Source organism: Octodon degus, unplaced genomic scaffold (assembly GCF_000260255.1).
Source record: "Octodon degus isolate 3935 unplaced genomic scaffold, OctDeg1.0 scaffold00031, whole genome shotgun sequence".
Lineage (NCBI taxonomy): Eukaryota > Metazoa > Chordata > Mammalia > Rodentia > Octodontidae > Octodon > Octodon degus.
In genome coordinates, this window is record NW_004524607.1 from 16072044 (window position 1) to 16093312 (window position 21269).

Genomic DNA, 21269 nt, shown 5'->3' on the forward strand with positions numbered 1-21269 from the left:
GAATCTATGTTGTCTTAATCAGACTTTAAATTTATCTATATTTACTTTTTTCCCAGTGAAAAGATAGTCCTTATTAATGAACTAATGTTTAAGATTTAAGGCAGATTTTTGTCATACTATGCTCTAAAAATGGGCAGGATGGGGCTTAGGAGATAGCTCAGTGGTCTAAGTGCCTGCCTGGAAAGTGCAAGGATCTAGGTTTGATCCAGTACCACATGCCATACCAGCCCCTGGAACCCCAGGTATTCCATGCCAGCTACTGAAACTGGACATGGTAGCACACACCTGTAATCCCAGTGCTGGGGAGGCTGAGACAGGTGGATTACTATGAGTCTGAGATGCATAGTGAATTCCTGTACTAAATAAATAAATATTTTTTTAATTGGCAGGATGTAGAGGCACATGCCTATAATCTCAGCTCTCTGGGAGGCTGAAGCAGGAAGAACACAAGTTCAAGTCTAGCCTGGGCAATTTAGAGACTTAGAAAGGCCCTGTCTCAAAAATAAAAAGGACAGGGATGAAGGCCCTGGGTTCAATTCCCAGTACCACACAAAAGGGGTGTGGGGAATGGATCATATTTGGAAAGGCAATGGCAGCCTGGGACAGCATAGTCTGAGCTGTGCCTGACCTTGGTCAGGGTTTTTCATCTTCAAAGATTTCAGTGCTTCTACCTACAAAGGATGACAGGATGGGCCAGAGAAGCTCAGGTCTCCTAGGACTAGATTTGCTCATGGTGGAAGGTTGCATTTGGTCCCCAAAGTTGTAGGAATCTGAAGTCTGACACCTGACACTTTGAGACAGGTTACTAACCATGAGGCTATGTGCCGTCATGTGGGGGTGGGAGGCAAGGGGCGGAAGTAGATCTGTGAGCATTCATGCTGGGTGTTCTTGAAGAACAGAAGATCTGATAGACACTTCTGCTGAGGAGGGAAGGGCTGCAGCCCTGCAATCACGATGCTTCCAGTCAAATCCAGCCTTCTAGCTGTGACTGGAGACCTAGTGCTAGAGTCAGGCTTGTAAGGAAAAGGAATTAATACAGGGCACACAACTTATAGGATTCTGATATAATATTCACTCCAAGAGTCAAAAGCAAGAGTTCAGAGTCCACATGTTAAAGACCCAAAGAATCCACAGCAGTGTCCTGCTTAAGTCCAGCTGAAAACCTAGAGCCCACGTTAATACCCCCTATGAGTCCAGATGGAGGCCTAGAGCCCATGACAATGTCTCATGCAAGTCTTTATCAAGGATCTGTGCTGGGAAGAGCCACAAGTCAGTGGTGGATGCTAGAAAGTCCACCAGTGGGATGAAGGATCAAGGCCAGCAGGCTGAGGGATTGTACTACATCCAGAAAGCAACACTCAAGGTCAGAACAGAGCTCCTCCCAAAGACCACAGACATCCTCAGCAACAATGAGGTCCCAAGCTCCTCTGACAATAAGAGCCAAATTCATATCAGAAACACCAGTGCAGCCCACTTCTCCAGGAGGATCAGCAGCACATCCTCTCCCCCACCCCCAGTGCTCTCTTTGTGCTGCTGGCAACAATCCTCAGGTGGGTCTTTACACCCAGCACCACAGTGGTTCACTTCAGCTGGGTGTTACAAGTTGACTGCCAGGTGTCAGTTCACCACACTTAGACTCTAGGTTTTGGGTGGTTCTCAGTGCCTTAGTGTCCTTATAATTTTGTTGGAGGTACAAGGATCAAGGAAGGGAATCAGCAGAGCCGTCAGACAGGAAGCTTATCCTCAGGATTCCATTTACGGGCTTGGTGTCTTTCTTTTACAAAAATTAGAGTGCACACATACCTATGCAACCTTACTTCCATCTACAGTGTGTCATGGACATCTTCCTACAGCAGTGTGCATGTGGGAAGCTCACACTAGTACGTGGAAATTGCTCGTTAGCACAAATGTATAGAATTTATTCATCTGTATCATGGAAATGAAATTCAGAGGGGTGTGTGTGTGTGAGATGATTCTGGGGACTGAACCCAGGGCTCATGCCTGTGAGGCAAGCTCTACCACTGAAATATCTCTCTCTCTCTCTCTCTCTCTCTCTCTCTCTCTCTCTCTCTCTCTCTCTTTCTCTCTCCATTTCTTCCCACCCTTTTCTAAATTTTCACAGAGGATCTTGCTAACCACCTAGAGCTCCATACCCAATTTGTTTTAATTTTTTTCTAAAGCTACAAAAGGCAGATTCACAAAGGCAAATACACAGAGCCAGTCAGTCATACAGCTTAAGCCCAGGTCTCATGTCTCCCCCTTTGTAGTGTGTGACGTGCCAACGTGCCTGATCTGTGTGTGACGTTTCCTCATCGGGGACGTTGAGGAAAGCAGGGACAAGAGAGCTGTTGTGACAACTCCCTGCATAAAGGCACTACAAGCACTTATGATGCATATTTACTATCCTTCCTATTTATGTTCTTATTTCTAGTGGATAAATTTCAAGAAGAGGGTTTGGAGATCAAAGTTTGTATTCACTTTTTATTTTGCCAGACATCTTCAAAAATGCTGCTACACCCTCCCCCATAGCTTTTGTCAACTGTAGTTAGACTTAGGAGGTTGCTCAGCTTTACCTGCAATGACTTGCTAAGAATATTCTAAGTAGACCAGGTTGGCCTCAAACTCATGGTGATGCTCCAGCCTCAGTCTCCTACGCACTGGCATTGCAGGCTCACCACCATGCCTGGCTCTGTGCGCTTCTAATTAGACACAAGCACTTTGTTTTAACTTCATTGATGTGAAGATTGATCAGAAAGTGCAGGTGGTGATTGCAAACTGCCCACCTGTTACCAATAAGGAGGATAAAGAAATACAAAATTTAAAAAATATACATCACAACAAAGCACTCAACCAATTCAACAATGTGGATAATTCTGCAGGACAAATGACCCATATTTCAAAAAGTGCTACCAAAATGTAAAAGGGAGGAAGGGTGGTACTACAACAGCAAGAAGAAACATGGAAGCAACACTCAGGATTTGGAGGCAGATTTCTTTTATGTCAACAGAAACTGATCGGGATCATTCTGAGAATATTGGGCCCTGAGCTCCGGTGTTCTAGGGCTTATATGGAATAATCAAGCAGGAAGTACAGAGGCAGAATGGCTTGTCAATTGGGGACTGGTTTATACACTGTGCACCATGGTGACCAGCTATGTGTCCCAGTGACCAGCTGTTTGTAAGAGACAGGAGAGCTGGAACTGGAAGAGAAACTGTTGTCTGGGCAACTAACAAACAGGTGCACTGGTTGGGGGTTGCGGGAGGGCATTTTCTGTTACAGTACTGTAAAAGAGAATTAAAAGACATTGATTAAAGAGAATGTATGGAATTTTATTGGGTCCCGAATTAAATACAAAATCATATAGCCAGGCACAGTGGCACACTCCTGCAATCCTAGCATTCATTCTGAGAGGCTGAGGCAGGAGGATCACAAGTTTAACAACAAGTTTGACAGTTTGGCATCTTATCAAGACCTTGTCTCAAAATAAAAGAGAAAAAAGAACTTGGGATGTAGCTCAGTTCAAAGGCCCTGGGTTCAATCCCTGTTACCATACACCCATATACACACAGCAAAAAAAAAAAAAAAAAAAGGGGTGGGGTGGGGAGAGAAATAGGCATAAGCTAGAGCACTGAATTTTTTAAACTTAGATTGGCAGGCACCTCCTCAATAAGTTAAACAGATTTACTACGCGACTCAGCAGTTCTGCTCCTAGACTGTAACTCCAAGGCTTGAAACAGATGCTCACATACCTGTACGGAGATGTTCAAAGTGGCAGTCCAAACGTCCACCGACAGCTGAATGCATAAATACACTGAGTAGACTGGCTGGTATACTTGGCCTCAAACTCACGGTGATCAATGGAAAAGGCACAGCAAAATCACAGATGCTGAGATGATCCCTGAGAAGGATGGCCCCAGAAACATGCAGTTGTCCCCTGCTATACAGACATCACAACATTTGCTGGTCACCAGCAGATAGCTTCACCTGTGGTTTATACCTGGCTGACACAGCTCAACACTGGAGACCAGGCAACCATATTACACAAATCCTGGAATCCATAAACCCTTCTCCTATGGGGATAACCATGGATACTAATGGATATTTTTTTTTCTTTTTTTGCTACTAGGGTTTCAACATATTGCCTTTGCACTAAGCTACATCCCTAGCCTTTAAAAATACTTTTTTGAGATACAGTCTAACACACTAAATTGTCCAGGCTTAGCTCAAACTTTTGATCTCTCTGCCTCAGCCTCCCAGAGTGCTGTGATTACTGCTATGTACACCATCCAGCTGTGTGGAGTTACCTGCTGAAGGAAGGGATGCAAATCCTCAGTTCCTTGTCTCCAGTATTCCCTCTTGTGCTCCTGAGGCTGGGTCACTATATCCTGTTTTTCCCAGCTTCCCCATTATCAAGGCCCTGGATTCCAGTTAGGCTCAGCCAGTCAGAAGCACTGTATACAAGAAGGAAGGAAGAAAAGAGATGTCCCTGGGCTTTCAAACCCTGTGCTGGCAGCTCAAGCAGGAGACACTGGATTTCTTATAGCGCCAAAATGTTTCAAAACCCAAATGTCAAAAGTCTGCAGTATTCCTTTCGTTAGTACAAACAAAATGTACCAGAGGTACAAGCTATACCCAGCCTGTTACTGTTCCCAGCTTGTTCTCATATGTGTAAAGTGCCACTTGCTCACAAAGACCACCCTGCCCCCGCTACCTGACAAATGGTATAAACTAGCTCAGGGCTCAGAGCTTGGAGTCCTCAGCTCCTCTGAGCCTGGCAGTGTAATAAAGCTTGGTTTCCTCTAGTTTCCCAAGTGCTACTTGATTTCTTTGCCTCTGGTAAACCTGCAATTGCTGTCACACTGCTGTGCCTTGAGCTGTTTCTTCTCTGTCATGCCTCTCTGCCCTGTCCCACTGCCTTGGAACCAGCTGGCTATGGACTGAAACCTCTCCTCCTTTAACTTTCTGGTGTTGGGTATTTTGTCCTTGCGACAATAAAAATGACTAAGATACCCACCAAGACGAGCTTGTCTCTGCATGCTCTTTTCCTAAGCCAGCCTGGTGAGAATGGAAAACAGATGCAGCTTGTGCTGCTAGGGGAAGACTCCATATCAAACCCACCCCAGACGCATCAGTTGCTACCTGGGTACAGTGGATATTATGGCATTTGACTCTCCTGGGTCCCTTTGTTGTGGGTGCTGGTGAAAGGCACTGTCCTCATCTCACTCTAGATGTCAAAAGAGCCAAGAACTCCCTGCTTCCTGGCAGCTGGGAAATGTGCCCATGTCCTAGGCTGAGCCAGTCAAATGCTTCTGCCTGATAGGAAAAGATGCCAGAGCAAAGTGTCAACAAAGAAAAGGTCCTGACAGTGGCAGCTGGCCTCCAGCAGCAGGCCTGTTATAGGACATTAGCAGGGCACAGCCAGATGGTGGTCCCAACTCCACAGTTTCTTGGGTAGAACTGTACTATACCCCCACTGACCAACCCGCCTTGGATATAGCTCCATCTGCATTGTTTGAGTGAGCTGCTCAACTCCTTTGGAATTACTTTTCTTATGTAGTCCAGATTAGGTTTCCTCTTGGCATCTAAAACTTCAGCCAGGGGCCAGGGAGATGGCTCAGTGGAATAAGTGCTTCCCTGGCAAGCACAAGGGCCTGAGTTCAATCCCTGGTTCCATCAAAAAAATAAAAAATAAAATAAAACTTCAGCCTAATTCAGGAGAATGACTGCCTGCTTAGGAGAGCAATACCCACCACCCCCATGTGCCCCATCATTCTATTTCTGCTTCCTTCATATGCACCTTCAGCAGCCCACCATGAATTTGTGGGTATTCTTGAACAGGTGACCACATTCCATACTAGAAAACTTCTGTTAGCGTGGTGATTTGCCTAAATTATGCCTCAGGGCCTCTGTGTCTCCTGGCCTTCCTGGGGTGTTGGAGGTATCAAGAATTGGCTTTGGCTGCTAATAAGCATGTCTTTTGGTCTAGCATACCACCCTAGCGTTTAATCTCACTTTAATGAGGTGAGCAAGTAGCACCTAGTGGGCTGCAGTCCCCAAGCCATATGCCGAGGTGTGCCGCTCCCTGGAACCTCAGTGCCCAGTTACAGTGGGCAGTGCCCCTTTCCATTTGTGGCCCCCAGCATGGGAAAAGGACAGAAATAATGACACAGATCAATACAAGTGTCTCCACACTTAATTAACAGGAAATACAGGAGGAGACCAAGAAAAACTAGAATGGAAATTACCACAGGTAATAGAATAGCACTGCCCGAAGAACCACAGAATGAAAGGGCTCCTCAGGGCTCAGCAGGATGAAGAGCTGTCTCGATGGATCTTCTTGAAAATCCACAACAGGAGAGAAGATTGTAAAAATTTCTGAGAGTGGACAAAATCAGTCAACTGTAGCAGAACAAGAATAAAACTTTCTTCTTCACATTCTTTGTTAGCAATGTGTTAGGGAAATTATCTTTTTATTTTGTAATTTCTTATGAAAACCTTCAAACATGTATTAAGCGGAAGGAACAATATATGAAATCCTTTGTATCCATCTCCTAAGAATTGACAGTTTAGCTGGATCCCAGCACTTTAGGAGGCTGGGACAGGAGTTTATGCCCAGCCGGAGTAACTTAGCCATTTGGGAGACCCTATCTCAATATAAAAAATGAAAAAGAAAAAGGGATGTGCAAGTAGCTCAGTGTGAAGGTCCTCAGTTCAATCCCTAGCACTGGAAAAATAACAGACAACTTGTAGCCAAATCTACTTTATCTACATCCTGCTTAGCACTCCCTTGGGCCTCTGTTATTTTGAGACAAATTCCAAACATCCTATCATGCATCATTTTGTTCTTGCTAATGTTTCTTCTCTGTCTCTGTCTCTGTCTCTCTCTCCCCCCTATCCTCCCCCATCCATCATCCATCATCCCTGGGAGCCTCCACCATGTGATGACCAAGCCATGTGGTCACAGTGCTCCTGAACCCGCCTTCATACCGGCCCAGGTGAGCAAGCTTCAGTCTCCAAATCCCAGTCCCTTCCCAGGGTGTGCAGCTCCCTGGAAGCCTCAGTGTCCAGCTACAGTGAGCAGTGCCTCTGCCAACCTGATTACCAAGCAAAGTAAGGAGCAGAGTTCAGTCAGAAAGCTCATTTTTCCACTCTTTATTATTAAAGCTAAGTCCTCCTCCTGACAGATCCAGGACAGGACAGAAGCAGCTGGGGTCCAAGAGGGTCAGGAATGAATGCTGCCAGGGATGGGCCATGTAGGGCAATGCCCAAGATACTCCAAGCCACCCAGCTGCCCCAGCCTTTGGTCCTTTCAGAGGCTTGTGACCCAGAAAACATAAGGGGAGACACCTGAGACAGAGGCCAGGGCCCAGTGCTCCTGATGCCTCCCTGGGTCCCCCTGCCTTCCTCACCAGCCCATCCTACAACCTCCATGCCAGGCTAGTTCTCACTGCCTGGGTAGTCCTCCCACCCATCACTACCTCACCTGCTACCCCACCCAGCCCCTAGCAGCCTGGCTGCTGGCCCTCACCCCCCAAGGCCATATCTACACTAAAATGGAAAAACTAGGTCTAAGAGCAAATGCAGGTGCTTCAACATCTCAGTTCTCTGATCCAGCCCGAAAAGCAAGAAGGGAGGGGGCTTCACATGAGCCATGCCCTAGCTCACTGATGGTAAACCTTTTAGTTTCCAAGCAGCCAGCTGTGCCATGTGTGCCATAGGCTCGCCACCACTGCCATAGCTACTGCTACTGGCTAGTGGCTCCCAATAGTCTTATCTAGAGATGGGATGGCCACCCACAGGGATCTTACATAATTAGATGTTATGAGCTCAGATCCCCACCCCTCCAGCCACTGTGGGAACTGCCAGGTCCTCAGTGCCACCACTAACCCTCGTGAATGGGCATTTAGACAGAAACACTGCTTGCTGTTTAATGATGTGTAGAATAATGGCAGTAGAGTTAAAGGGACCTGTGGAGGTTCTTGGGCACTTATCACAGGATGTGGGGAAAGATCTGTGGACCAACCCCAGTGCTTTATGTCACCTGAGCAGCAGACTCAGGAGGGCAGGGTTCCATGTGACCACCTACTCTGGGAGAGGCAGCAGCCCAGGAGACCAGTCTGTATGTAGATAGGGCACCGCCATGATTCCTGAACGTGCTACATCCAACTGACAGAGGTGGGGGGAAGGGACAAAAAGCGACCCTGCTAGCTAGACCTGCCCCAACTTAGTGCTGAGGGAAAGGGGCAGGGAGAATATGAGGCCAAAGAATAGGGGTTCAAACTATCCCTGTGGACCCTGCTGATACCCCAATCCATTCACCCGGGCCACAGATTTGGTTTCTGGCTTTTTCTCCTCCTCCTCTTCCTCCCTCACATTCTTTAGGCCTTATAAGAGATGGAAATAAATATCCACAGTCGACAGAATAAAAGCTTTCCCATTCCCACCTCTATCTCCCGGGATACGGAGGAACTGTGCCCTTCGGAAACCTACACAGCTCTCCCTCACAAACAGCAGTTCTTACAACTTCGCAGACACTCTCCAATGCCCCGCAGATCCCTGAACCTCTCACTGATGAATGGGAAGAACTCATTGGCCAGACCCACAAGTGATCCAGACATCAGCGCTGACCCACCCGAACAACTGGTTGCTCTACTGCCATCACCCCACCCTCCCCTCGCCGTCGAACCTGGCTGCATACTCCTAAATTGCTTGTTATCTGGGCCACCTGAATTGAAATCCGAATAAAATAAATAGCCTCGTCCACCATCTCAACCGCTCTGCTTTGCAGGTCGGACCCAGGGATGTTGCAGTCTAGGTAGGTGAAGGGTAACAGCCCTAACCTGGCTGCCCAGGTGTTCTGCTCTCCAGCGTGCTCCCCACAACACCTCAAGAACTGGGGCCCAGCAGGAGGGGTTCCCGAAGCCTGGGGAGGGGCAGGAGGCAGTGCATCGGGGAAGGCACCGCGCCCAGGACGGGGATCCTCAACGCGTGGAGACCAGAGGAGAAAGGCACGGGGCCGGTGGCCTAGCTCTCCTCATAGGTGGCCGAAGGCCCTGCAAACGCAGCCTCGGAGCCAAAGCTCGTGCCGCCCGCGAACTCCAGCAGCGTACTCCCGAGCTCCCCAGACACCGACCCTGCACTCAGCTGCCCCCTAGCGGGCACTTCGGCCTTCGCCGCAGGAGTCGCTGCCGCCCCTGCCTGCCCAGCTGAGCCAGCCGCGCCGCGGTGCGTCTTCATGTGCGTAAGCAGGTGCGAGCTCTGCGAGAAGCGGCGGCCGCAGTGCGCGCACGCGTAGGGCCGTTCTCCGGTGTGCGTGCGCTGGTGCGTCACGAGCACTGAGCGCTGTGAGAAACGCTTGCCGCACTCGGGGCAAGGGAAGGGCCGCTCGCCTGTGTGGCCGCGCCGATGTTTGGCCAGGTTAGACCGCTGCGCGAAGCCGCGGCCGCAGTCGGCGCAGCGGAAGGGCTTCTCGCCCGTGTGTGTGCGCCGATGCCTCTTGAAGTCCGAGCTGTGACCGAAGCCCTTACCGCAGTCGGGACAGCGGTGCGGCTTCTCCTCGGCATGCGCCCATTGGTGCCGCGTCAGCGCCGCGCTCTGCCCAAAGCGGCGGCCACATTCCCCGCACGCGTATGGCCGCTCGCCCGTGTGCGCGCGCCCGTGCGCTGTCAGGTGCGCGCGGCGGCTAAAGCCTGCGCCGCACACACCGCACACGAACGGCTTCTCGCCGGTGTGGCCGCGCACGTGCGCCGCCAGGTGCGAGCCGCGAGCAAAGCGTGCACCGCACTCAGGGCACGGGAAGGGGCGCTCTCCCGTGTGCGTGCGCCGGTGGCGCGCCAGGTGCGAGCCGTATACGAAGCTCTTGCCGCAGTCGGCACAGCGGTGGGGCCGCTCGCCGGCGTGATAGCGCTGATGCTTGGCCAGCGCGGCGCGGCGCCCAAAGGTCTTGCCGCAGTCCGAGCAAATCCACGGGCTCTCCTCCTCGGCCAGTGCGGCTGGCGCCGGCTCGGCCAGCAAGCCCCCAACAGCGGGCGCGAATACGCGCAGCCCCAAGCCAGCCCCAGCCCCACTCCCGCCGAATGGGTCCCGGGCCAGTCCCGTGCTCTCTGCCAGCGCGAGGGGGGCCCCCAGTGGTCCTGGCAGGGTGCGCCCGTCGGTTGACAGACGCTCCCCAAAGTCAGGAAGGCCCAGGATCTGAAAGCCCTCCGGGTGCAGCCAGGACTTGGGGTGCACAGGAAAGTGGAAGCCGAGAGGGTGCGAAGAGGGGCCTTCACCTTCGCCCAAGCCATTGTCCATCTCCAGGAACCGTCTGCTCGACTCAGAGTCCTTCTTGCTCTCAGAGGCGGGCACCTCTGCAGCTGCCATCTCCTCCCTCACTTCAGCCTCAGGGTCCCCTTCCGTGTCGACCTCCGGCTCTTCGGGTTCCTGGGGTGTGGTCTCAGGCTCCCCTGGCCCCGGTGCAGGGGCTGCCTCGCAGGGCTCCCGCCGTGGGCCATCGCCGCCGGGTTCCGCGCAGCTACCGCTGCGCCGATGGCGTTGGAAGTCAGCACGCAAGCGAAAGGCCTGGCCACAGTCGGGACAGCAGTGCGGCCGGTCAGCAGTATGCACGGCCTGGTGCCGCGCAAGAGCAGAACTCTGGCTGAAGCTGCGGCCGCAGTGCGTGCATGGGTAGGGCCGCTCACCTGTGTGCGTGCGCTGGTGCGTGACAAGGTAGGAGCGGCGCCCAAAGCCGGCACCACAGAAAGCGCAACGATAGGGCCGCTCGCCCGTGTGGATACGCCGGTGCGTGACCAGGTGCGACTTGTAAACGAAGCGCTTGCCGCAGTCCGGGCACGGAAAGGGCTTCTCGCCCGTGTGCGTGCGCTGGTGGATAGCCAGGTGCGAGCGGTACACAAAACCCTTGCCACACTCTTCGCAGCCAAAAGGTTTGACCGCTGCGTGGTAGCGCTGGTGCTTGGCTAGACGCGACCGGTGTGGGAACACTTTGCCACACACGTCACATGTAGTCTCCGGCCGCCCAGTCGATGCAGCCACTGGAGTGGGGTAGGCCCAGGGTGCCACCAGGTTTGTGCCTGGCTCCTGGCCAGGCAGAAAAGACTTTGCCTCAGACTCCTCAGCCAGGACCCCAAGGTTGCCAGAGTCAGAGCCCCAGCCCTCTGGAGTCTGTGCAGAATCCGAGTCATCGGGGCCCCATGTCCCTGGCACATCCCCCACACCATAGGCCGCAGACCACAACCCTGGGGGTTCATTTTCCTCTTCAGCCATCTCTGCCAGGAAGTCCTCATCATCTTCCTCCTCGTGGTCCTCCATGTCATCGGTCCAATACCAGGCTCCTGAAGGCCAGAAGACAGAGATGAGTGGATGAGAGCCCACAGCAGGCACTGCCCAGAGAACTGCCCTTCCTGGCAGACATAGCCAGGTATCTCTACTCACTGAGCCAAGAAGCTATCCATGCTCCACCTCAGATCTAGGACAGGAAAGCCCTGGCCTCCCCCTAGGGACTTAAGGGTATGCTCATCTTGGGGCCTTAAGAGGCTCGAGTTGACCCTAAGTCCTTCAGGGCATGCCACCCTATGCAACTGCAAAGTGGGGGAACATGCCTGCAGACTCCTGTGAGTCAAAAGGCTAAGCTGTAACTTGGGTCCTGTGCCCGGAACATGAGGACACTTCTCCTGCCTGACAGCTGGCGGAGGGCAGCCCAGTCCACAGCCTCTGCCTCTCCCTCTTGGGTCTTAACCAGGGGCCACAGGCTCCCTCTTCCTCAACTGGCAGACCGAAAAAGTCTGGCATGGAAGGGCTGATGCCTGTACCTCCTGTTCTCAGCTTACCAAGCCCCAGTAGCTGTGCACTCAGGTTTTTGGCTCTCCTTTCCTTTGAGAGCCCAGAGTTCACTGCTAGGGCCTCTTAAGCTGTTCTCCACTTGAAAACCTCAAGCTAGCTGAGACTGTGGGTCTACTGGGACTGTCCCAAGTTTCAGCTATGTGTCCCTCCACTGAGCTACATCCGACATCCCTTTTGCCGTTGAGGAGGTGTACAGTATGGAAGAGTATAACGCTTGGAGTCAGGCCTATAGGTCTCTTCCTCATGAGATGAACATACATCCTAACACCATGTGACAATGGGTGTACGGAGCAGACATTCAGGAACATGGGAGCTGCTCAGCCTGCAGGAGCTTCACTTGTTCAGAGTACCTTCATACCTGCTCTCTCCTCTTCCACAGATCCCAAGCCCAAGCTTCCATTTCAGAGACAGGAAACTCCTCCCACCTTAATTAGGGCCAAGCCTGTGGCCTGATTTAGCTATCACCTGGCTGGGTGAGCCTGGACCACTGAGTCCCAGCCTCAGGGGAGAGTTACAGAAGCCTGGGCTGGCCCCTTCTGTCAGTGCTGTGCCTCCCAGGTCCTTTTTTTTTTTTTTTCTTTTTTATAGATAGTCCCTATATTGACAGAATTGCCTGAGAAAACAGTCCAGTGCCGAGTGAAGCCAGACAGATCAGCATAGGCCTGGCTGTGGCTATGAAAAAACACTCATCCATCACCCAGAAGGACAAGAAAATGGCTGTTTTATTTTTTTACATTTTGTTTTCTATAGTTTGTAATGTTATACTATTATAATAAAAGCTTTAAAATTTTGTTAAGCTGAGTAACACCAACTGCCATCTATAGCCACCTGCATGATGAGAAGTAGCAGACCCCTCTGAGGGTCAAAGAAAAGGCTCCTCCCTGGATACCCTGTTTGGCCCAAATTCTCCCCAAATGTTGGCACACCCCTCAGGGCAGTGAGGAGCTGTTAGAGGGATGGGTAGTCTAGGCTCAGGGTCAGATCAAACGCTCTTAGGCTGAGTCAGGGATATAGCTCAGTGGCACAGTGCTTGCCTGACAAGTGCACGGTCCTGAGTTCAATTCCCATACCCAAAAAAAGAAAAAGAAAAAGGTTCTTAGGCTGTCTTCGATGAGTCTTAGCACTCCCTAAGGTAGGGGAAACTCACAGGCACATGAATTTCCTAGCAGGTTTCTGACAGGGTCAGTCTGTGTCCCTCAGGACTTAGTCAAGGATAAGTGACCATTTGATGTATCTATTGCTTCAAAGAGCTGCACACCAGGCCCACTTGAGACCTGGCACAGACATCTCCACTGGACCTCACCACCTCTCCACCTCCACCCAGCAGCAGAAAGCCAGGTCTCATGGGCAGGTTGTTCTTACTGTGCCCCAGAGAGCTCTGCAGAGTGGACCAATCTTGACAGATACCAGAAAGCCTCAGCCTCAGCCCTGAAGGTGGCACAGCCACCTGTCCAAAAACAAGGACAAGTGTTAAGCTGTAACTACACATGCAGAAAAGTGACACAAACCACTGCTGACACCCAGGGAGGGAAAGGAAGGGTATTAAGTCCTGGGGAAGTCAGAACTAGCTGCATCCCAAGATGAAACTCTGGAAGTATTGGGCCACTGAGAGGGGGCCCAGGGGATACTTGGGGGCAGCTTATCCCAAGGCCATGTTCTGTTCTCTTGTCTTTGCTGCCAAAATGGCCCAAGGTCTGTAGGTATGGTCCCTGAGGTGGGACATCCTGTGTAACAGCCACTCCAGGGACAGGGCTCCTAGGAAGGCTGCTGGATCTCAGATCCAAAAACCTTTTTTTGGATCCAGGTGAAGAGTTATTAGCTCTACTCATCAGAGCCCAGCTGGGAGCAGACAGGATATTCATATCAGGAGGAGGTGCGGGCTGTGTCTCAACAGCAGGAAAAGAGTGGTCCCAAATGTCAAACACAATCACTTCATGTAGAACAGGGAGGGATGGGCTGGGGAGATAGCTCAGAAGTCTGAGCGCCTGCCTGGCCCTGGTACCACACACTATGCTGGTCCTGGAACCTTGGGTGCACCTTGTGGCCCTCAAATTGGGCATGGTGGCACATACCTGTAACCCCAGCACTGGGGAGGCTGACACAGGAGGATCGCTATGAATCTGAGCTGCATAGCAAGACCCTATACCAAATGAATGAATGAGTGAATGAATGAATGAACAAACAAACAAATGAACAGATTGGGAACACACCCTGGAGATGGGCCTGGCATTTGCTTCAAGGACTTAATCTTGTCAGTGATCAGTAAGGCCTCTGGGAAGATCCAGAGGGACTATAGGGAGTTAGGGATAAAATGCAAAGGCAAATCAGGGGCCTATGCTCAGCTATCTAGGGAGAGAGAACCTTTCCAGGTTCAGCCATGAGGACGCTTAAGATGCTGAGGATACTGAGATCCCAGGGAAACGGGCATATGCACATAGTGCAGGGGTAAGTGAACAAGAGCTGGTGAAGGGAAAGTCCAAAGGCCTCCTTGGCAGGCTGGTGCCATGGTAACAAACTACACACTTCACACGGCCACAGTGATTTCTCCTGCCTTAAGTGCTGACATCTAGCCACAGCTGTTTTCCGAAGTAGTACTGCTTGGCAGTGGTGGTCTCTGAAGGTCTCCCCTTCAATATTGAGCTCTTACAGATCTTGGTATCACCCACTAGACCTCTGTGCTCCATGCCAGTAGTTCTCCTAAAAGCTGATCCTGCTCAGCTCATTTCTGCAAGGGCCAGGGTGGTCTCTTTACCACCTCTCTCTTGGCTTACTCTCCAGGACAACTCAAGGGCATAGGCTTGGCTGGGGTCTCAACTCCACCTCTACTACTTACTGGCCATTAGACCTTGGATAAGTCATTTATTGTCAGCTTCCCCATCAGTAAAATGATTTATAGTAGCACCTGAAATCTCACTTTGTGCACCTGCTTCAAGGAATAAATAAGTGGTCAGAAAGTACCTACAATGGTGCTACCAAAATATTCCTATCACTATGGAAACCAAGTTCTATGTATCACTATAGATTCCCCAAGACTTCCCCTTGCTGTTTATCCTTTGTACTACTTCTTTTGTTCACTCTGTTGTGTCTCAATTATCATAACAGGCTGTGTCACTTTCCTACTGTCAGGTTCATGTGGCCACAGATCCCTACTAACAGCCTTTTCTCTGGGAGGCTGGATCCCAGTTCCTAATTCTAGACAGGCTACTAACCAGCCCTGTGTCTCTGGACAAGAAGTGAGTGAGGACTAGCCATCATGGTGCTGCTTAGTTGCCAGAACTCGGTGCAGAGTCAGGGCTCCCTAAGACAGGCCCTTTAGCCTAGAGGTTCCTTAAGATAGTAAGGTGGTCCTCCATGTCACCCAGAAGGCCACAAGCACAAGAGCCTCTTCTGCTTCTCTCTAGGTCCTTCCTGGTTTATCTATGCAGAAAGTCACCCACCTAATGCTGTTAGATGGTGGCCCTGACAGCAGAGCCCCCAGATACCTCTAAGTGCCCACACCTGGACATAGGGTGGAATGATGCTAGCTCAGCTGCTATGGGGTGGCTCAGGGCTACTGAATAAATCCCAAAGCCATCAATTTCACGACCTGCCCTGTAGGCCCAAGGTGGCCTGGGCCTCAAGGTGAGTCTGAGCTGTGGGTTTTCCTCTTTGACAATCTCTCCTGACTTCTCTGAGTAAGATCAGCACTTGCCCTAGTGCTCATGACTCTCCACCAGCCAAACTACTGAATCCAGGCACAGTAGTTGCCCACCACTGGGTTATGTCACTTTTGTCCCCTTCTACCTGCACCAAGCCTTAAAGTCTAGGGCAAAACAAGACCCAAACTCTGTCTTCTGGCTAGGACTAAAACAGCTAGATTCAGTGGCAGCCATGCCCCAGCAGGGTACCTTAGTCTTCTGAGGTCTTCCAGGTACTCACAGATGCATACAGAGGTAGCAGAACCCTCAGCAGGCTGGTGCCACCAGGGCCTGCTGGGGGATGGGGGACATCAGCTGCACTCACTTGCTGATCGCAGTTTCTCTCGCCTCATTGTGTCTCCACTTCTACTGCCTTTTAAATCCCCTTCTTTGTTCTTTCCCATTTGATTTTTAAGCTGTATTAGTCCTGGGCACTGTGTCTCTCCTCTTTAAGCAGGGCAGGAGCAACACCAAGTGGACAAGGGTCTCTGGCCAGCCCTCTGGAGCTGCCCCTGCAGGGCTGGCTCAGTTCTAGCACAGCACCTGCAAACTGTGGAAGCTGCCACCAAGTTAGACACCAGAAAAACCTCAGAAAATGAGAACTAAAGCCAAAGGGGTCAAAGAACATGCAACAAAAGGGGGGCCTAAGAACTGAGCCAGCCAGTTAAAGGGTGCTCAAGCTCCCAGCAGAAGAGACCATGGGAACAAAGTCCCAGAGGCCAGCAAGGGTTCACAGACAAAGGATATCTGTGGAGTAGAGTCTGAGAGGGTATGGAGGACCCTGGAGGGGTGGCAGACCTCATGACTTTGTGGAGAGTTCAGCTACCATTTCATATACTTGAGGATAAACTTCCCTTTTAGTTGCCTCTGATAGGTAAGGTGGCCAGCAGCTTAGGGGCACTGGTAGCCACACACCTGCCAGCCTAGGCCATGAGCGGAGAAGGAAGCAAAATGACTGGGACTACTGGGGCACTCTGGGAATCTGCAGGGTGGACCCATAGCACATACACTTTAAGTCCTGTTGCATGTCAGAGACTAAGCAGAGGCCAGATGGACAGACAAGATCAGGGATAGACAGTCTGGAAACAAAGGCAGAGAGAATAGGTGGTACTTAAGGTTATTTAGGGAGAGGAGGAAAGGATGCAGAGCTTCCCAGGGGAAAGAGAACAGGTACAGGTAGGTGTATTCAGTGGCCAGGATATAGCAACCAGGAGGCATCAGGGAAACTAGTCTCAGTGAGCAAGAAAGCCAACTCTGCGTGGACATACGGCCACCCCACAGGGCCCAGATACACTCCCGTATGAGGCCTGCATGGACAGTTTCTCCAGCACTGTTCTCTGCTCCGGTGCAGAAACGGGGCTCGAGCAGCAATCTCTCCACTGACTACACTGAGCATTCCCAAAGAGCAAGGAAACTCCAATCTAAGCCAGGTAAGAAGGGTAGGCAGGGTACAGTGGCACACACTTATATATCCAGCACTGTGGAAAGCTGAGACAGGAAGCTCAAAAGTTTAAGCCCAGCCTGGGCAACTTACCAAGACCCTGTCTCAATGGTTTTTTTTTAAGATTAAAAATAAGGCTGGGGATATAGCTCAGTGGTACAGCTCTTACTTAACATGTAGATGGTCCTGGGTTCAATCCCTAGCACCCCAAAGGAGGGAGGGGAATGAAAAGCTGGAGGCAATAAGGGAAGGGTCCCAGAGCTCAAGGACAAGCAGGGGCTCTGAATAGTACTTGGAAGGAGATGGCGCCTAAGTGGGAGATGTGGCCCAACTCACCAAGGAGTACAGCTGAGTAAACCAGCACTGCGTCTTGCAGGACTATTACCTACAAATGCAAAATGTCATCCTGGCACAGTCAGCATCCACCCTGCCCACACCCAGCAACTCTCCTTTCTTAACCAGTTTGGTCAAACAGAATAGATGCAGGAGATGGCTATTCAACCACTGCTGTCATCATAGTTCAGGCTCTTTTACCCTGCCTGAGCTGTCCCCAGCCTTTGTCACCACATGGTACATCCCCTCTAAGCAGGCACATGGCACATCAAAAGTTGCCAGGGTCTTGCCCTATTGACAACTCTGTAGACAGAACTGGGTCAGGGGCCACTAAGGCCCAACAACCCTAATACTATGACTTGCCACAGAAGAAAATAGAGGGCCAGCCCTCCAAGGGAGCCCCCAAAGTCTAAGTATGTGCACAGGTGACACGGTGCATGTCACTTGCACTAAAAGGAGACCCGGACCATCCAGCTTGAGGTGCACAAGACCCTCCAAGAGGCATGGAGAAGAGGGGCACATCTAGACCTCAGACTAAGACACTGACCAGCCCTGGCCTGTCTCCCCTTCTCCTCCATGTGGCTTTCTTGAATGTGTCTGTGAACATACACTTCTCACCAATATCCACAGAGAAACACCACATACAGTGTACAATACAGGTGAATATAAAGTACATGTACAGGAATATTTTTCATTTTGTTTTGGGTCTCTGAGGCAAGATTTCACCTGTTGCACAGACTGGCCTCAAACTCCCAGCTCTCCTTGTTTACCCTCACAGGTGCAGGCCTGCGCTACTACACTCAGCTACAGCTTTCTTTTAAAAGTCCCTTTCAGCTGATGTCACTCCAGCCCCAGCCAAAGATACTTGTGAGCCATGAGTTTCCTCAACAATCTGAAACCTGAGCATGACCTACAGACTCCTGAGCATTTCAACTCAGCATGGGCCAATGTGGTCCAATCGGAAACCATGGGTTTAGTTCAAATTACTTCAAAATTATCTGGACATGGTAGCGCATGCCTGTAATCCCAGCACTCAGAAGGCTGAAGAAAGAGGATCATTGTGAGTTTGAGACCAGCCTGGGCTACAAAGTGAGCTCAAAGCCAGCCTGAACTGTATAGTAAGACCCTGTCTCAAAAAGACATACAAAACAAAACAAAATTACTTCAAATTCTTTTCTTTTGCTTCTTCTCTTCCTTCTTCTCTTCTTCTTCCTTCCCCTTCCCCTCTCCTCTTCCTCTTCTGTTTCTTCTGTTTTTGTTTTTGTTTTTTGTTTTTTGCAGTACTGGGGATTCACCCCAGGGTCTTCTTGCAGAGCTACGTCTCTGGCCCTTTTTACTTTTTATTTTGAGACAGGGTCTCATAAAGTCACTATGTAGCCCAGAGTGAGTTTGAACTTGTGCTCCTCTTGCCTCAGCATCCCAGGGCACTGGGTCTTATAGGCACACATTAGTTCAAATTCATTGTCCAAATGAATAAAGCAGGCCTCAGACAAGTGAAGGAAGAGAGCCAGAACTAGTTCCAAGAACTGCATAGAAATTTGCCACACCAAATGTCTGTACATTCCAAAATCCTTTCTCCAAAAAACTCCAACTATCCACCTGGGTCAGAGGCCTGCCCATGGCCTTCTGGGAAAGACTGCCAAGGCTGAAGAAGACTGTTTTGCACAAATGGTCAAGTGGGTAGAAAAGCCAGAGGACTGCTGAAGCCTCACCAACAATCTGCTAGGCTCCTTGGGCCTGGGCGCAGCTCTGAGCCAACAACTTGACAACTATCTTCATTTACAAAAAGAAATCACCAGCTCCAAGGCAGGGATAGGGAAACATTTTAAGGTTTTCAAAGGGCTTTCCACCCCTAGAGTTAGACCAAGACGACCCAAGAGGCAGAGGCAGAAGCTAGCACACAGATCTGACACTCACCTGTGTAGACGCCAGTGACAATGTCTCCCTCCTCAGGATGAGGGCTGTCTGGGACCCAAGGCTCTTCCCCATGTTCCAGGCGGAAGATCAAATCTGGCTTGGGGACTGGGTATCCTGCCCAGGAGAGGAACAGATGGTGGCTGTCAGAGGACCCTGTGCTGTCCCTTGCAGGCTCAGATCCTTTCCTCCTTCCCATCCTCCCCACCTTGCTCTGCTCTAGGAGATTCTACATCCCTTCCCTCGGGTATAGCCCTCCCCTTCTGGGGCCAGATGTGCCTCAGCCTGCCCCACAGGGAAGCTCAGAGCCAAGAGTGGGATCAGCAGCGCCACAGCACAAATCCACCTGGTTCAGATACCCTCCAGCCCCACTGACAGGCTGGGATGGTCTTAGGGCTTCCCTGGGAGTGGGTGCCTGATTCAGAGGCTCCAAAGGCCTACTCTCAGACAACTAAGTTCTGAAGGCTACCTCTCAGGGACAGAAGGCCCTTCCTTACCCAAGGACACCAGGATCCCATAGTTCTCCTGCATCACATCCTGGTAGAGGCCACGCTGGTCTGCATCCAGCCTTTCCCACTCTTCCAGGGAGAAGTACACAGCCACATCTTCAAAAGTCACCAGCCCCTAGAAAGCACAGTGCCCCAGACACTGCCCTTAGCTGCCCTGTGTGAGAGGCTGAGTACATACAAAGCCATGCAATGCAATCAGAGAAACTATGCTGAGGCCCTACAGTGGAGGTCCCAGTGGGACACAGCCTAGTACCATTATCAACATCTACAGAGGGCTTTCATGCTTTTACCTATCCCTGAAGGCAGGACCTGCTTTTATCCAGAGACCAGAAACTCAAACTCAGAGAAAGTAAACAACCCTGCTTTTAAGGGACAGAGACAAGACTCTTACAGAGGGCAGGAGACAATGACATGCCAAGTCCAATGGTCTCTCCTACTTCACATGGTCTGGGCCAAGCAAATGCTGGGGCCACCTTAGCAGCCAACTGAGTATGGGCACTGGTTCCCCATCTGACTGGGAATCATAGCCATTGTAGGTGAGGAGTGCAGAGTGACTTTATGGGACAGCCAGCCCTCTGACATCTTTATGCATTATGCAGGTAAGTGGAGTGGCAGCCAAAAATTCAAAACAAAACATAAAGGCCTGGGAAGGAAACCCACACTCACTAGGCCTGGGACCTGCAGCCCTGTCCTGCAGGTTCAGGGCCTGGGCCTTTGCTTGAGAATCCCAGTGCCACTGCTTGCAGAGTCCTCTAGGACTGGAAAGTGCCCCAGGGAAACTCTCTAGGTTACCTGAGCTCCAAATGAGATGGTAGCTCACCTGAGACCCAGCTGTCAGGAAATCCTCATCCTCATCCTCATCATCTTCCTCCTCCTCTTCTTCCTCCAGATCCTCATCCTGAACATCGGCTGGACTGGGGCACATCTGTGGGGCTAAGGGGAAAGATCTCTTAGGGATCTGGGGACTTGGCATCACCACCATGGTCAAGTAGCTCCTGGGCTCCCAACCCTGGACTCTGCTCCTCTTCACCTGGTCAGGATCACATTCTCCTGTCTCACCACCTCCTCCATGTCTTTCCTCTTCTCCTCCTCTTCCTCATGCAGACCCCTCCTCCACCCTTGTGGCACTTGGTCTGGTCATCCCAGCCATCTTTGGCCCAGATGACAGGCAAGGACGCAGCTCCCAGGTGCTCCCTCTTCAAAAACTGGGCCTAAAGCCAGTTGTGGTTAACACATACTATAATCCCAACACTGTGGGAGGCTGAGGCAGGAGGATCACAAATTCAAACTTAGCCTGGGGAATTTAGCAAGTTAGCAAGATCTTTTCTCCAAAACAATAAAGGGCTGTGGAAGTAGCTCAGTACATGGACTGGTGCCAAACCAAAAAATAAATAAATAAGTAAAATGGGGTGGGGCAGGGAGATGGCTCAGTAAAACAAGCACAAGGGCCTGAGTTCAATCCCCAGTTCTGCCAAAAAAAAAAAAAAAAAAAAAAAAAAAAAAGATTTAGTATATGTTAAATAATACTCAAAAAAATCAAAGGGTTCTGTCACTCTA

The 21269-nt window shown here is 50.8% G+C and overlaps 1 protein-coding gene and 1 long non-coding RNA gene across 5 annotated transcripts in view; both read right to left on the bottom strand.

Moving 5' to 3' along the window:
- LOC111816359 overlaps nt 1-4484 on the bottom strand; it is a 19141-nt gene extending 14657 nt beyond the window's left edge. The window contains exons 1-3 of one of the 2 annotated variants that reach the window (XR_002820776.1): nt 4305-4484; nt 3750-3937; nt 2731-2783 (exon numbers count right to left, since the gene is read on the bottom strand). This is a non-coding gene — a long non-coding RNA (uncharacterized LOC111816359). Of the gene's footprint in view, nt 1-2730; nt 2784-3749; nt 3938-4304 lie in introns of those variants that run through there. The other variant, XR_002820775.1, reaches the window with a different exon arrangement.
- A 2657-nt stretch (nt 4485-7141) lies between these two features.
- The window catches only part of Znf316 (zinc finger protein 316), an 18710-nt gene continuing 4582 nt past the window's right edge, over nt 7142-21269 (bottom strand). For 2 of the 3 annotated variants that reach the window (XM_012514407.2, XM_023713396.1), the window contains exons 3-6: nt 20533-20645; nt 19701-19827; nt 19207-19320; nt 7142-11330 (exon numbers count right to left, since the gene is read on the bottom strand). In XM_012514407.2, the coding sequence (XP_012369861.1) occupies nt 9025-11330; nt 19207-19320; nt 19701-19827; nt 20533-20645 (2660 nt within the window). In that variant the 3' untranslated portion in view covers nt 7142-9024. Of the gene's footprint in view, nt 11331-19206; nt 19321-19700; nt 19828-20532; nt 20646-20742; nt 20808-21269 lie in introns of those variants that run through there. The other variant, XM_023713397.1, reaches the window with a different exon arrangement.